This window comes from Anomalospiza imberbis, chromosome 10 (assembly GCF_031753505.1).
Source record: "Anomalospiza imberbis isolate Cuckoo-Finch-1a 21T00152 chromosome 10, ASM3175350v1, whole genome shotgun sequence".
Classification (NCBI taxonomy): Eukaryota; Metazoa; Chordata; class Aves; order Passeriformes; family Viduidae; genus Anomalospiza; species Anomalospiza imberbis.
In genome coordinates, this window is record NC_089690.1 from 17,789,839 (window position 1) to 17,805,854 (window position 16,016).

The following is a 16,016-nucleotide window of genomic DNA, read 5'->3' on the forward strand; positions in this document are numbered from 1 at the left end:
ACTCCTGCCCTGAGGCTACTTCCCTTAGAGCTTTCAAAACAGACATGACCAAAAATCGAATTATTTAGATACTAATCAACTGCAGGATGATTCTGAAGGCCTCTGCGGAAGATATTTCTGGGAAGTTGGTTACTGTTTAGACTTCAGTTTTCTTCAGCTCAGTCAGTTCTGCTCTAGAATATTTACTAGGTGCATGTCCGCTTAATAAAATTATGAGTAATTATTTTCTAATTTAAAAAAAGTTAAAGTAAGTCTCACTAAATGCTAATTTTCATTTGTCAAAGAAAAGAAATCTCGATCCAAATAGAGTTGGTACTGCTGTTTGAGTGGCATTTGAGATTTTGTCTGGACCCGGGTTTAAATTTCAAGACAAATCTCCAATTTTAAAATAGCTTCCAATCCAAAAGTTTTTGAGCTCACTCTTTTTGCTGGCAAAGTCCAAATAATTTTGTCTCGGGTTTTAGTCTATTGAAAACATTAAATTAAAACAAACCTCTAGCTGAAATCCGCAGTTGGTAAAATAGTTATTTACCCAAATTGGCAATTGGTTCTAAAAGTGCTGGCAGACAGCAGAGCCCCGAGGCAGAGAAGAGCTCCGCTGGGACATGAGCCCAGCCCAGCCCTTTCTCTCTGCTCTTGAACTTGGAACAAAACGTGGGGCAGTCCTGTAAATATTGGTGTCACACTGGCCCTACACGGCGGTGGAAAGGGTTGTGCACTTGAGATTTCTGATAAACCCCTGTGCAATTTGAACTGTAGTCAAAACCATGATACTCCTGCCAACATAAATATTTCCCAAAGTAGTAGTTTTCAATGTAAATGTTTAAGTTATCCCCTTTTTTTTTTTTCTCTTCTTTTAACTCTACTAGTGTTAATATCAAAGGACAAGGATTAATATAACCTGAATGAACATAGGTTCTAATGCTGTGTCCTACTGATGCAGTGTCAGGTCATTAAGCATGCTAGATTTTTGACCATATCAAATTCCAAAGTTATAAGAAAAATACTTGAAATTTCTGATACAGAAAAGCTTGCTACAATAATAGAAATTTTAGTAGTTTTCAGAACCAATTTTTAGAATGAAAACTTGAGAGCCCAATATTTTCAACTTTTGGGGAATTTTGGCACAAAATGATGTACAGATAACATGATTTTTCAGTCTGTGGTGATTTCAGAGTTGTGGTTTTATTATTAACCACAAATTCTTTTAACAGGTTTTGGGCATTGAATGTATTTGTTGAATTAAATAGAAAATATCCTACATCCTGAATCCAAATTAATCTTGCTTTTATAAGCAAATGCTTATAAAAAACTTTTTAAAGTTGTAAGGTTTCAGTATCTGAATGCAGTCTTTGCATGTATTTTGGAATTTCTTTTTGCATTAATACTTCAGTTTGTGAAACATTCAGCAAATACCACTGGTTAAACTCATGTTTTTCTGCTCAGTGAAGCAGAAGCGAACATTCCAGTGCTATACGTAGTAACTGAATTTCTTTCTCTGCATTTTTTTTTTTAGTGAGATATCTTGGGTGCATTTGATGCAAACATATTTTGTGGTCTGGATGCAGCGATCTGGGTTTCTCTTTCTGAACTACTCTGTTTCTACTTCTTGCTCTTTTCCTAATCAGACATGTAAAAACTGGGCAGGTCTTTCCTACCTAAATCACTATCTCTGGATCTTTTTTCATCTGTTTATTAAGAAAAAAACCCAAACCTACAATAAAGCAAACAACTCAGAGCTGGAAACACAAGCTCCCTACAGTGATAGTACTAAAATAATAATTATACTAAAGTTTGTGATGGAAAACAAGTACAGTTCCAGGAGGAGCATCAGAACCTTAGGAAAAAGATCTGTTCTTATGAGGTTAAATTTAGTCTTTAACAAATAGACTTAAATTTTTTAAAACTCTCTTTAGTTTACGGCAAAAATTGCTTGATACACAAATGATTATCAAATAGCACATTTCAGATAATTGTAATGCCTTTTTGGAGCAAGAACAGCCTGTAAATTATCACAATACGCAGTTTTGGCAGAAGTTGTATGTCACCCATCCATTAGAAGCTGCAGAATGTTTGTCAGGCACTGAAGTGCAATGTATTTCAGCAAAAGAAAGCAAATCTCAGTCATACACTTATTTTCAAAATGTTCTACAGTGGTGTGCCAGGAAAGGAAACATTCACCAACCTGTAGTGGAAGAGATTTTTGAACAACAAGAACTTTTCACTGTAGTTCCATGCTTGAAAATGCAGATGGTTTTGGATTTTTTTCTTGCTCCTCTACTGGAAATTGTGGCCTAGGGGGCTGGGTTTTTATAGGGACAAGCATGTATTTTCCAGTAAACTCTTTTAAGCTACTGATTTCGTAATTGTCCCTGTAGAAGCAGCTTAATAAAGGAGTCACAGCTGACTTGAAGTCACTCTGGAGTGCCTAACCCTTTGTGTTGTGTCCTCTAACTCAGATGTTGGACTCAACAACTGGTGTTATGACCAGCACTTTACTCTTGCACATTCACTTCTTTACAGCACACAGGGCATGCAGCACTGGGGGTACAGCTGCTCTGCCCCTTCCCCAGCCCCCAGAACATCAGGATTCTGTGGGGTTCTTTGTTACTTCCACGAGTAGTGCTACTGGGATATGCTCCAAACTGATTTCATTGTAATGGTTGCTGATCTTGGAGAAGAAAATTGTGTGAGATTTTTCACAGCTTTTTATGTTTGTAGATCATGCAGGACATCATGGTTAAACAGCCACTACTTGATTTTTGTTCTCTTATAATTCAGTCCTCAAGGAATAAACATCTGTAGAATTCCCAGCTGGGACGGTGATCAGGCACTCTAAAACCAATTAAGTTTTTTAAAAAAATTATTCCTTATTTGCCCCAGTATCACTTCTTATTGCTTGTTAACCATCAGATTTTATTTTGGTGAATGATGCAACCAAATTCTACTTCCTCTTGGGATTAGCTAGTCAAAGCACAGTTCAAGTATCAAGTCTACCTGGTTTAGGAAATCAAATTATAGATTTGAGAACTTCTGTGGTTCTGTAAGCAATGAAGTTCTTAATCTATTTTAACTCTTTCTGTTATTCTACTTTCTAGGTAATGGGACTCCTGACTAACCACGGTGGTGTGCCTCACCAGCCCCAAACTGATTATGCCCTGTCCCCTCTAACTGGGGGCCTGGAGCCCACCACCACTGTGTCAGCCAGCTGCAGCCAGAGGTTAGAGCACATGAAGAGCTTAGACAGCCTGCCTACATCCCAGTCCTACTGCCCACCAACCTACAGCACCACGGGATACAGCATGGACCCCGTCACGGGCTACCAGTACGGCCAGTACGGCCAAAGTGAGTACGGCACATTGGCACTGGGAAGGGCACCCCCCTACCCACACCCTGTGCTGTCTGTCTGTCTGTCTGTCTGTGAGGAAGGGAGTTCTGAGCAGAGATCCTCAGGGCTCACTGCTACTTCTCCTCAAAGCCATGCACTGGTGAGATAGCTGATTGTTTGAGCAGGATTTCTGCTGCATAATTATTTTCTTAAGTGATGTCAACAACATCTTGATGTTATTAATTGTTGAGACATGAAACCTGATTGCCATTAGGTAAAACATAAGAGTTGTCCAAAATGAAATAACCGCTGGCATTCCGCTATTAGAAACACATGTTCTTAATGAGGTCAGCTCAAGAATCATTACAGTATATAATCCCAGATACATAGAGTTTTGTCAAACTTGTCCTAGGAATAAAAATATTAGTCCCATTCCTTTGATACATCAGTATTAAATATGACATTGTCAACCTGTAGTTGGCATGGCCCCATGCTGTGAGGTTGTCACAGCATGACTTAAAAAGCTTCTTTTGCTTTTTTGCAGGTGCCTTTCATTATCTGAAGCCAGATATTGCATAAATGAACTGTCCACTTCAAGTTAAAGCTGGTCTTGTTTTCCGGTCTCACTTCAAGGCTTGGATATGAGGGATCTTCTCAACACAGTGCAGCCTAAACTGGGGCAGTCCCACTGAGAGAAACAAGCTTGTTATATTCTCTCCAGTCATAGCTTTTAGTAGACTTTTGAAGGCTGGACAAAGCTATACAGAAGACAAAGGCCAAAAGCAATAATGAATAAATGTGACATGCTTCATTATGAGTGGGTATACAAAACAGAGCAGTATTTAACATCACAGCCTGGCAAACATTCCATTTTTTGTTGTTGTTGAAATTAATGTACATTGATTGGGACAAATGGAACATTTTGAAACTAAACTTAGAGCAGTTGAGCTCTGTGTACTCTGACTCATCTGACATCCAGTGCTGACTTTAGTCTAACTTTAAAACAGCTCAGTTTCTGAAGCAAGGTTGGAAGAGCCTCTCACTATACACACTGGAAATTGTCATCAAGAGGAAATGTCACAGTCCCTAGGAAGCTGGATAAGTGTGAAAGACTTCCTGAGCAACTCATTGGTTACCTTACTGTGCTTTTGTATTCACCTTGTCAATAAATGTCACACACAGGTTTGGCTTTACCAAGAGAGGAGATCTTGTGTAACATGAAACCCAGATTTTACCTTTTTATCTGTGTTTTCCCAGTGTGTTTTACCTTTTTAAACAAACATGGGAGACAAAAAACCCCACCAACAACACGACTGATTTTTCATAACTGCCTAGCAATGTGCAATACTGTGTACCTCACACAAACTTTGGGATCATCCAAAGTCATAGATATAGAATCAGAACTATATTTTTGCAGGTACTTTTATTTTTGCAGTGCGTAATTCCTGATGATAAAATACAGAAATATTGCAGTCTGCTGGATTACTGAAATCCAGCTTGCTAATCATGATTTAAAGGTCATCTTCAGGAAACAATAGGAAGAAATGATTACGTTTACAAGTTTTTTAGTGCTGTACAGGACATAGACAGAGACGGACCTGTATTTGACACATCTGTTTAAATTATACAGCGATACCCAATGTAGACAGTATAATTATAGGAACCAAGGTTTACAAGAAGTTTGCATCGTGACATTTTAGAATGTCAATAAATTTGTGTTTTGTGATGTTGAGAGGAAGAGGATGATGGAAGGTGGGATTATTTATTTCTCTCTATTCTTGGAACAAAGAGGGAGGCAGAACACAAATACATTCCTTTTAGAGTTAAGGACTATGAAGTAGTGAGTTAGACTAGGTTCAGTACAGAGGTTAGTTCACACAACGGTCTTAAGGGTGATGGAAAAATGAAATATTATCTTTGTGTTGCAGCCTCTACAACAAAATGTGTTGTAAAAAAAAGAAAAACCCAAACAAACAAACAAACAAAAACAAAAAAAGAAAACAAATACAAATGTCTTTCATGTAAAAAGTTCAGTAAATATTTACTATTTATAATGAATAAACATTATGAAGACTTTCAAAGCACTGATGATTTTGTCCTAAAATGTAGTATTGTGATAAATACATTGATACATTTTAATCTGAATATCATGAAGAAATAAACCATGTTATCTTCGATGCACTCTGTATTCATTATATGAGTGTATTCTGCACACATCCTGGACTGGGGGGAGCACTGGGCAGCCTCTGTGCCCAAGTACTGCTTGTGTGCCATGTGGAACTCTGTGTGTGTATGGCTGTGTGTGAGATAATGAACTCTGCATTTTCTGAGCACCATGGGTACCAGTAATGCATCTTCCCAACAAGGGAAAAGCCCTTGCCATGCATTTAAAAGAAAGTAGCATAGAAAGAAAGAAAATAGCAGCCCAAGTAGGGCAACCAGGATGGCTTCAGAAAATGCAGGGACTTTGTAGTCAGTTATGGGTGGTATCTGTCCTGAATTATATTTTTTTTCCTCAGAAACCTCAAGAATTTTTAATAGGCTTACACACAAACTGATTGTAACATGGGGAAGACCCTTCAAAATGGGTGGAGTAAATTCTACTGCCACATCAGTGTGCAAGGGAATTTTTCTTCACCCCAGACTTGGTGAACATTTAATGGTGAACATTTAATTTCCTCATTATTTTGTAGGGGATGTAGCCACCTTTAATTTCTTTCTGCCTTTTTTCCATGTGCATTTTATTTTATTTTGTTCTTTTAAGTCTAGCCCTCATCCATCAGAAAAGGAAGGAACACATTTCTTGAACAGAGGACATTAAAAATGGGGAAAGGAGATTTCTTTTTTTTTTTTTTCCCTTTCCAGTTTCTGTTTCTCTGATACACTTTTTAACTTCTGAGACAATTAAAATTTTAAACTCTCTTATTAACACCTATTCCCTGCTCTAAACTGCTATTTTTTCTGGTTTTTTTCAATGTTGCTTCCAAGGACTTAGTTCTTGGCAATTGTCTCATGTCCTAGGCTTACTGCAAAGGCCATGTAAACTTCTATTTCCCACTTGCAATCTTTTTTCTGTAAACCACTGGGTAGAATCCTACTTGCTTACACAGTCTGGAACTGGGTGATGAGTGCTCCTTCCCAGAAGGAGTGTACTCTTGTCACAGGGTGATTGAAAAATGTCACCTTCCTTTCCTGTTCCAGCAGCTGCAGGGGTGGGGGAGCTGTGATTTCTCCCCATCCCCTCAATCCCACTGAGGTACTCTACTGACCTCACATTAGGGAATTTTGGGCATTTTGGGCATTTTGGCTGCTCCATCCTCTTCTCAAGGGTGTCCCAAGCACTTTCCTGTGTAAGAGCCTAATGCAGAGCAGGAGAGACTGGAAACAAGAGAGACAGGGAGAGAAAGGGCCTGTCCCTGCCCATGGTGGGGGGTTGGAGCTGGATGATCTTTAAGGTCCCTTCCAACCTCAGCCATTCTGTTATTCTTTGAAAATCATCCATTCTTCTCAGTCAAGCCATGCAGTGGAGAACTGGTTTGAGCTCTTGTCATGGGAAGGGAGGAGCTGGGCCAGAGGGACTAAGCAGTAACTTGATTTATTATGTGCTGCAGAAATCTTTGACAGAGCTATAAGGATAACTTGGGAAGCTGTTGATCCCTTCTTGTTATCACTGTCAAGACTGAAGAGGTTCTTGGGAACCACATGTGCTTCTGGGATATGAATCCTGAATGCTCACAAAGTCAAAGGGGAATGAGCCTGCCGTGGATATTGCATTTGACAGAAAAGCCATGTAATAGCTGGGAGGAATGTGCTCACAGCAATGGAGTCCAAGCTCCACTCACTCATGAGTGCAGAAAGGGCAGGTCTCAGGCTCCCTCCTCTTATTTTCCTTTTTTCTGTGTGTGAGTGTGCATATTTTACAAGATGGAAATAAATCACAACAGCTGCTTAGCCAACTTGTCTGTCATCTCACTGGAAGCTTTTGAGAGATAGGTTTTCATAATTTTTTTTTCTTCGTGTCACTACTATGATTTTTAATTTATTATTAAGTTTTCCTTTATCTAGAAATGACTTCTACTCCCATCACAATACCCAGTATATGCACTTTGCCATACTTTAGTATGTATTGCTACTCCTTTATCTGGGCATTAATGAATGGGCTAGGAAAAAAATAATTTTTAATGACACCTATTATCCTTTTCCCTAGATATTTCAGTGTTTCTTGTTTAAATAAAAGCTAGAAATAAACATTTTTCTCCAATAATCTCACAGGGTTTTCTACTCAGTATTGCTCAAAAGTCTCTATCCAAATAACAAATGCTGTTGAAGTGTATCTTTCTGGGCTATTTTGAAAGGCACAAAATGCCTATTCCAATCTACAAATCTTCACTGAAAATAGCTGATTGTCAAACAGGCTCTGTGTCCTCAGAAATCTGCTTCTGCACCTATGTGGTATTAGAGTTAAGTTTTTAATCCCTAGGTTAAGGTTTGTGCAAATTCAAACACAAAATATCTGGCTACAGGTCTGTAACCTGTATCTCTAAATTAATGAAAAAATACACAGCTACTTAACTTTGCAATTCCAAACCCCATCCCAAATTATCACATGCACTAATATTTTTTGGTAGCAGGGTTGTCTGCATTTTCTCAGAAGTATGGCAGACAACAGCATGTAAACTATTAGTTATGTCTGAATTCTGTGATGTATTCTCACACATTTAAGAAATGCATTATCTCTGGTTGCTGCTGATGTGTAAAGCATACATTTTTGCTGTGTTGGCAACCATGAACATTCTCAACATTTGCTGTCCATAAAGTTTTCTGGCCTTAAAATCTATAAAGTGGATTACTAGAAGATACCTTTTTATGAAATAAGAAGAATAATAATAAGAAGAAATAAGAATATTTGTTATTCTTATAATAGAAGATAAGATATTCTTCTAATATAAGAAGAATAAGAATAAGAAATTAATTTAAGGCAATATCAATGTGACCATCAGAAACCTGGAACAGCTTGAATTTATAAACTTTCTTGTATTGCTCACATCAATGTTCTGCTTAATTGCAAGGAAATCTGAATCCTGATTAGAAGATCCCATTTTAAATTTATTTTCACTTTTTCAATAACATCCAGATATTCCCTAGAGCAACTGGAGAGTCCTAGGGTTATTTAAAGAAGCACATGAGTTGATTTGAATCTGTTCAAGATATTTGTCTATTATACAATAATAAAACTTGCAGTCTGCTTCTGTGGTCATTGCAGGTAAAAGGCCATTTGATGTGTCAGATTTTCACTCCCTATTCCCTCCCAGAACTTCTGGTCAGCTCACCACAGGCTGGGAAATTCCCATCAGTCTCAGGGAGCAAAATGCTACAGCTAGAGGATTAGTCAGGTTCAAAAACTTACAGGTATTTATCATACAAACAGGCTTCAAACTCAGGATGTGTACACAGTGCTAGTGCTTGGCTCTGTTTTGCCATCATGGTTCCCACAAAAACACTTTGCAGTGTTCATACACAGTTGAAATCTTTGCTTAGTGCATTTACATGGCCTCAGAACCAGTGACTAATTAACCCAGGGTGGCTTTGGACAGCTTGGACACTGCAGCATTTTGACATGCACTGTTTATTATTCAGCTACTCAGGCAATGCCATGAAAAATCATAATAAAACTAGGAAGACACATCACATTTGACCTTTGCTGAATAATTTAATAAAGCCAGCTTGATACACAAATATGAAAGAGCAGTTGCTGGTAAGAGCGGAACTATTGCTTCCTTGTCTGAGAATTGGAAACAGTTCAGAAGCTTTATTAACCATTCAGTGTCTTCATCCTCAGCAAAGTTTGTCCCTTAGGCCATAACCAAATGTCAAGCTACTTGTTTCTCCCCACACTCCCCTCCCTTCAGGGCTCACACGGGTATCTTTGCTTATGCTGTACACAATTATGGTCTTGGTTCTTCTCATGGCTCTGTACAATTATCCATTTTTTTTTCTCACAGACTCAGTTTTATTTACCCAAACATTTTTCTTCCCATATATATGCATTTCCTCATAATGATTTCAAATGTACATACCTCTAAAATTTTAACTTTAAAAGGGTGATGGTTACAGGTACTCTGCACACTCAAACCATGGTATTTAATAATTCAGAAATTCACAGATGGAAAAAATGTCTTTGGAGCCACTGTCATGTGAGTGGCCCCATGGCCAATACCAGAATAATTAACTGAGGGTACAAATCTCCTGAGTGTTTTGAAATGCTGTTTTGGCCCCACTTATCCTGGGGAAGGGGCTGTTTGGGCTGGGGTGGTGTGGCTTCCAGGGACCATCTGGCTCTGCACTACATGAACCACAGAGCATCACTGCGGCCTTGCCCCTCTGTGGAGTTCATGACACAGTGTTTGACTGAACTCTTTTTCCACCGTTCCCATCTGAAGTCTCCAGGTGGTGGAACACGCACTTTGCCCTCAATATCATGTTTTCTCCTCATTGCATCCCTTTCCCTTGTGGCTCTCCAACAAACTTGAGTCCAGCCACTCTGCAGGTGTCCAATAGCCACACCTTTCACCCCAGTGCCTGCATCAGCTCAGAATTTCTCTTTCCCTTGCTCTTCCCAAAGACTCTGACCGGCAGCACCAGCACCAACTGCAGTGCTCCCAAAACCTCTCATCACTGTTCCACCTGGCACTGAAACCTGAGGGAAATATTTGCGCAGTCATGGCTGCCTGATTTGAAAAGGGGATAATGAATGTGTGTGGAAAGTTAAGGTGGAGTTCAGCTTTTCCTTTAGAGCCCAGAAGGGTTTCTGAGTGCCGTGCAGTGCTGCCATGCCAGGCATGGCGTGGGGATGGTGGGGGGTCAAGGGGGGCAATTGCAGAGCATGTGGGGAGCAGCCAAAACATGGCCCTCACACAGCTCTGAGGAGAGCACAGAGCCACTGCCAGGAGCAGCTTCTGGCCTGCTGGGCCTGGGAACATCAAGGGGACGCACTGGGCTGGGAGGTGCTGGTGCTGGGCCGGGCTCAGGGTGTGTGAGCCATCTGGTGTCTCTGGTGCCAGGAGGTCCAGATGCCACGTGCAGCGGAAACAGCACAGCTTTCCCCGTGGGTGGGTGGAGAGACAGCAGGAACCCTGCTGGGAATCCTCTGAGAAACCAGAGGGATTTTTTCTGCTGAGGGTTAGCCCCAAATACAGTTTTTCCACATGGGTGTTGCTGTCCCAGGGAAGCTGTACAGTGGGTGAAGGGGAGATGATGCTGTGGTCCCTCAGTACCCCTAAAAGTGCATTTTTCTCATCTGTGTGGGGTCAGCAAGGGGTGGCTGAGGGGAGCAGCCAGGGCAGAGATGTTCCCAGAAGTGCTGCCTTTGGATAGAGCTCAGTCGATCCTTTGAGAATGGCTGGGAACAGCACGTGCCATTTCTGGAGTTGGCTCCTGGTGCATGGAGCACTGTGCAGAATTAAATCCCCCTCCCTTTCAGGTGCTCCTGGAACATGGCAGGGCTGTGCCAGTGCTGCAGAGGTCCCGGGTGATCCATGTGTGAGCAGCAATGGGATATGCAGGAGAACAGGATCCCCTGGGGATTGGCTTGGTCACTGCACTTGCCAGGCTCACTCCTGTGAGCCTTTGCCGTAGCCTGCTTTGGTTTCAGAGCATTTTGCTGGAGCCAGCCATGACCCAGACTGTGCCTGCCAGTGCTGAGACAGCCTCAGGTGGGAGGTCTCTGCCTGCCCCAGCCAGGTGCTGAGCCCAGGGACAGGGACAGGGTGCAGGGCTGGCTTGCCCTGCCTTGCTGAGAACCAAGCACAGCAAAACCACCTGTGAGACTTGGTAAAGATACTTGGTTTGGCTCAAATAACCCTGTAGATTCTGTAAATAAACTCTGGGGTTTAGACATGCATCGAACTTGTGGCAGAAACCCTTACCTACCTCCTTTTGTAATCCTTATTCATAAAGGGCTACATAAATGCCAGATAGTTGAAGGATCTGGAATAAAGCATTTTCTTCACCCCCCATGTAAAGGAAAATATAATCTCTACTAGCATGGATAATATCACAAGTGCTCTTGCCAAAGAGCAACTTGGAGTTTTTAATTTTTTTACTGTTAAAGATAAAAACACCTCCTAAAAAGAATACACAGAATAGATAAGAAGTTAAATCTTATGCCCATCTGCATTTTCCTTTGATTTTTAGTGGAAATTTTAGGTGCGTGGGGATCCAGAGATAGCAAAGAACAAGGCAATTTCAATCTGTGAAACTACAGTTCTGTTACTTCTATTCTGATTCTGCTCAAGATCATCAAGAAAGATTAACTTTGGCAGCTTGTTCAGTGACTAAATCTTGATATTTTTGTGGCTTAATTCATAACATAACTGTAAGCTATTGCCCTGTGTTTATATTTCCCATCCATTTCTCACATTTCCAAAGCATACTGATATGTGATCCTGGCAATTTAGCTACCATAATTGGCATTTTTCTAGGGCCAAAAGGAAACAAATTCCTTATCCTCCATACTTCTTTAATTTCTGAAAAACAACAAGTAACATGGTTAATCCTCTTTTTTGATCTTTTCCCTCCCTTTGAGTTTTTCTTATGGTCTTTTCCTTTTAATCTTTTACTTTCTTTTTAATCTTCACTCATTGTCCCCCTGCATTTGAAGAATTTCATGTACTTACATCTCTAAAAAGAATTGGATCACTTTATGGAAATAGCTCTTTAGGATCTTGTTCAAAGCACCATTATGTACTTTTAACTGTTTGGGGGAGGGTGAAAAAAGGAGAGAAAAAGCAACTTTAAAAGCAATGTTTGTTTGTGTAACCTAGCAGAACACTGATGCCTTCAACAAGATGCAGAAACAGTGTCCAGAAACTCCCCAAGTTAAAAGAAGACCAGTCTTCTCGAGGTGAGCAGGAAGATGAATAAACATCTGCTTTTGATAGGGGTTGGATCACGTCATCTCACTCCTGGTGGAGGTGTGTTTGGGCCAGAGCATTTCAGGAGGGGCCAAGCAGAGCAGCACAGGTGAGCTCTGTGGTTCACCCCTGAGCAGCTCCTCCCAGTCTGGAGGGAATGAGCTGTGCTGTGAGGGTGCTAACCCTTTAAGCCTTTCCTGCAGAGGCCACCATCACAACCCCAAGTGAGTCTTCCTTTGAACAGCAGCCTTTCTCAGGTGGTGTGGAGACAGCTCTGTGAGCAGCCACATGGCAACTGGTGACATGCAGCATCAGTTTTGCTAAGGGTGGCCTCGAGTGGCCTCTCCTCTGGGTGACCTGGGCATGTCACAGCCCAGGTCTTGGACAGGGAATGTGTCACATTGAGTTTGTTGGGCCAGGATTCTGGGTTTGTGAGATACCTGTGGAATGAAGCCCACGTACTGACAACATGACCCAGTGTTAACACAGTAATTTATCTTCCAGGCTTAGGCTGATGTGGCTCTGACTGTCTGAATGCTGGAGAAACAAAGTTTTTTTGTGCCTTTCATCGAGCACTAGAAAACTGCTTAGACATGTGAGGATTCCAGTACACTGCATAGCATAAGATGAGTTAAAACACTTATTTCTAGGAAATAATGAGTATGCATCTCAAGAATCAGGCTGAAGCTATGTTTTAAGAGGCAAGGTGAAGCACAGCATTCCTTGTTGATTGCATACCCAAAACTGCCACTGTGAATTCACTGGTGTGATTTTTGTCACTCAATTCTTGACACTGATGTGCTGTCCTACCCCTCAAAACCCCCTTTATTTTTTTTTTTTTTCTGCTAATCTCAAAAGCCCCAGAAACTGGCCAACAGAGGTCATGTGTTTCTCAAGCAGGCAAGAAATGTACAGGGATTAACATGTGTCCAACTTAATTTATGCAGAATTGCAGGCTTCTTTTACTGGAGCAAATTCCTTAAAAAACAAACAAACACTAAGAATTTACAGAGTTCTGGAAAAGTTGCAGAGCCTAAATGAAAATCCTTTTCCAGTTACATGAATATAAATTGGGCATAGTTCCCCTGAAGATTTTATACTAGCTTAATGCATGTATTTTATTTGTAGTTAGACTGCTGATAAAACTTCTGTTGCCTCAAAACAAGATTAGGTCCCCTGAATATCTTCTCCGTTACCCACAGGAATAGGTGAATTGGATCCCTCCTACAACTTGGCCCCAACCAAGATCAGGATTTGGAATTGCTCTTTATTGGAATTTTAAATCTTTTTTCTTTCTATTTTTTTTTTAAAGGCTGATTTTAAAACAAATAGTTAAAATGTGGAAGTGAGCATTTCTTCTAGAAGTTGCATGTTCTAAATGTACTTATACCATAGTCTGCTGCTCATATAAAATTACAGACTTCACTTTCATCTTTCTTTTTACAAGGAACCCTTAATGACAAATGCAGGCTGTTTAGTGATACCGATATACTGCAATCTTAGCATGTGAATTAGTCATCATACAATCAGTTCAGGGGGTCAGGCCTAAAGAAACAGTGCAGAGTTGGCAAACTGTTAGTCTGGTGATGTGCTCTCCACTTCAAAGTCATGGTGCTTATTCCCCAGAATTCAGATCACAGAAAGAAACAGCTGGTATTGTCGTTTGTGGCAGTAAGGACTTTTTTTTTTGTAGCAAGATAAGGTTTCACTACTTTGTAAAACAACAATTTACTTTAGAGTGACCCAGCCTGTAAAATACAATAGGAAGCAGGAATCCACGGAGCACTGTTCTGCTATTATTATGCAAGTAGACATGACCTGTGACAAACCACACTGGAGAAGACTTAACCTCCTTGCTCTTTGTCTGAAAATATTCAGTGTAGTCCACTTGTCAGTGGCAGTCAAAGGTTTCATATTCCAGAATGACTTTATAAGCAGTTCTTTTCTGTTTGGATATTGCTCTCTTGCATATTTCCAGTGTGTCACATATTTTTGGCAGCACACAACAACAGGCTACCAGTCCTAATGCTCAATGCAAACACATTAGAAGTGTCAACTTTACACCTAAGCTCCAAGGCTGTCAAATTTGAGTTCAAATTTAATTTTTCATGTTTAACTTGTAGATAGTAGCTGACTGAAACACCGTATTTTTTTCCTTCTTCCCCTAAACCACTGGTGCTTTAAAAGTCATTTCACCTAGTAACCTGAGCAGATTTGTTGCCCAAATATTGTGGGGGTAGGGGAATTAAAAATTAAATCACACATTTTAAACTGCCTGGCAGATGTGTGTTTCAGGGATTTGTTATTGTTCTATTATTGTTATTATTCACAGACTTGACAGACAAGGCAGGCTTATCAGCCAAATGCCTCATTATCAAATGACTGAGACCCAATAAGTGCTTAACAGCATTCCTTACCAAAAGAGGAAACGGTCCCAGGCCAGATCCAGCTCTGCCAGAGCTGGTGGACAGAGTCCCATTTCAATGAAGCATCTCTTGGGGCCCCTCGATGCTCACTCCCCTCTATTTTCTGACATGCTTTTTAACTCCCCAAAATGAACCAAACAGCTTTAGCTTCTCTCATCTCGCAATGTGTTCTGCAACTTCTGGAAAGGAACCTGGACACGAGGAAAAATGCTACAGAACAAAAAGAGCCACAATACAAACCATATGACAACGCCTATTTCTTCATCCTCTTTGTCATGTTGTTTTACTCTTTCCTGGCATTAACTGTCTTCTTTGGTTATGTACGCTCGAAGAAAGCAGTTTCAAAGCAAGATCCTTACCAGGACTTCATCGAGGATAGGAATCGAAATAAGAAGTGGAACATGACCCGGCCAGCGGTGATGAAATTTGACTTTGAAGAAGAAAGTATTCTTTGAACTCCTTAAACCAAAATACTCTGCAAAATGCACCGGACTGTCTCTGCTGCCAAGATCTCAAGTGAAGATCTACACATTTATCTTGTTCAACAATTACCCTCACAATAAGTCAGAGTATTGCTTAAAATAGGTAAAGGAAAAAGAATTTTCTTTCTTTTGTTTTCTTGTAATCCATTTGTTGGTGGAATATATATTTTCTAAATTTTGGAGAAATCTTAGAAACTTTAAAATGAGAGTGAAAAGTGGACATTTTTTGGCTTTTGCTTCTGGTTTGGTGCAGCAAGAATGGGAATCCATCCTACACAGAGACCCTGAATTGGAGACAAAGGACTAGTTTGTGTATGCATATGCCCACTGCAGTGGAATGCTGCTGCTTCTGAGTCCTTCAGACCTGGGAACTGGAGTGTAGTATCCCTGGGAAGAGCCTCCCTGGAATAGCAGAATGCATTTTGCCTAGACCAGCAAATACTATTTAACATGTAAATATAGAAAAGCTCCTCTTGCATTCCCTCCCCTCAAAAATTAATTTCATATGCTATGGCAAAAGATTGAAAAAAACATCTGCAAAATGTAATTAAAATGCATCTAGTGGAAAAACAGGTTGTGTGTTTTAGAGTCCTTGCCTTGTCCATATTTTGTATGTATTTATTCTTCACCAGTTTCTAATTGAAGTGTACATTTCATTTATAGAGAATGGTAAATACAGCTGATCACAAACCTAACATGGGAAGGGCTTCTCTGTGTCTGTAGTAAATATTTACTAAAATATTGCACAAGCTTTGCTCAGAGTTGTACTGAACACATTAGCCTGCCATCTGATTTATTAATTTTTCTCCTTCTTAATAAGTATCAAAAAAATAAGAGATCTGATACAGAACATATTGCTGTGCTTAAT

General features: G+C 40.3%; 1 protein-coding gene and 1 long non-coding RNA gene across 25 annotated transcripts in view; both read left to right on the forward strand.

Moving 5' to 3' along the window:
- Positions 1–4,145, forward strand: part of PAX3 (paired box 3) — a 73,349-nt gene extending 69,204 nt beyond the window's left edge. For all 24 annotated transcript variants that reach the window (XM_068200962.1, XM_068200963.1, XM_068200960.1 and 21 more), the window contains 2 exons: positions 3,099–3,345; positions 3,873–4,145. In XM_068200962.1, the coding sequence (XP_068057063.1) occupies positions 3,099–3,345; positions 3,873–3,907 (282 nt within the window). In that variant the 3' untranslated portion in view covers positions 3,908–4,145. The remainder of the gene's footprint in view (positions 1–3,098; positions 3,346–3,872) is intronic.
- An 8,125-nt stretch (positions 4,146–12,270) lies between these two features.
- LOC137480087 (uncharacterized) lies at positions 12,271–15,720 on the forward strand. The gene is made up of 2 exons (XR_011002699.1): positions 12,271–12,349; positions 14,808–15,720. It is a non-coding gene; the product is annotated as an uncharacterized lncRNA (long non-coding RNA).
- The last annotated feature ends 296 nt before the right edge of the window (positions 15,721–16,016 follow it).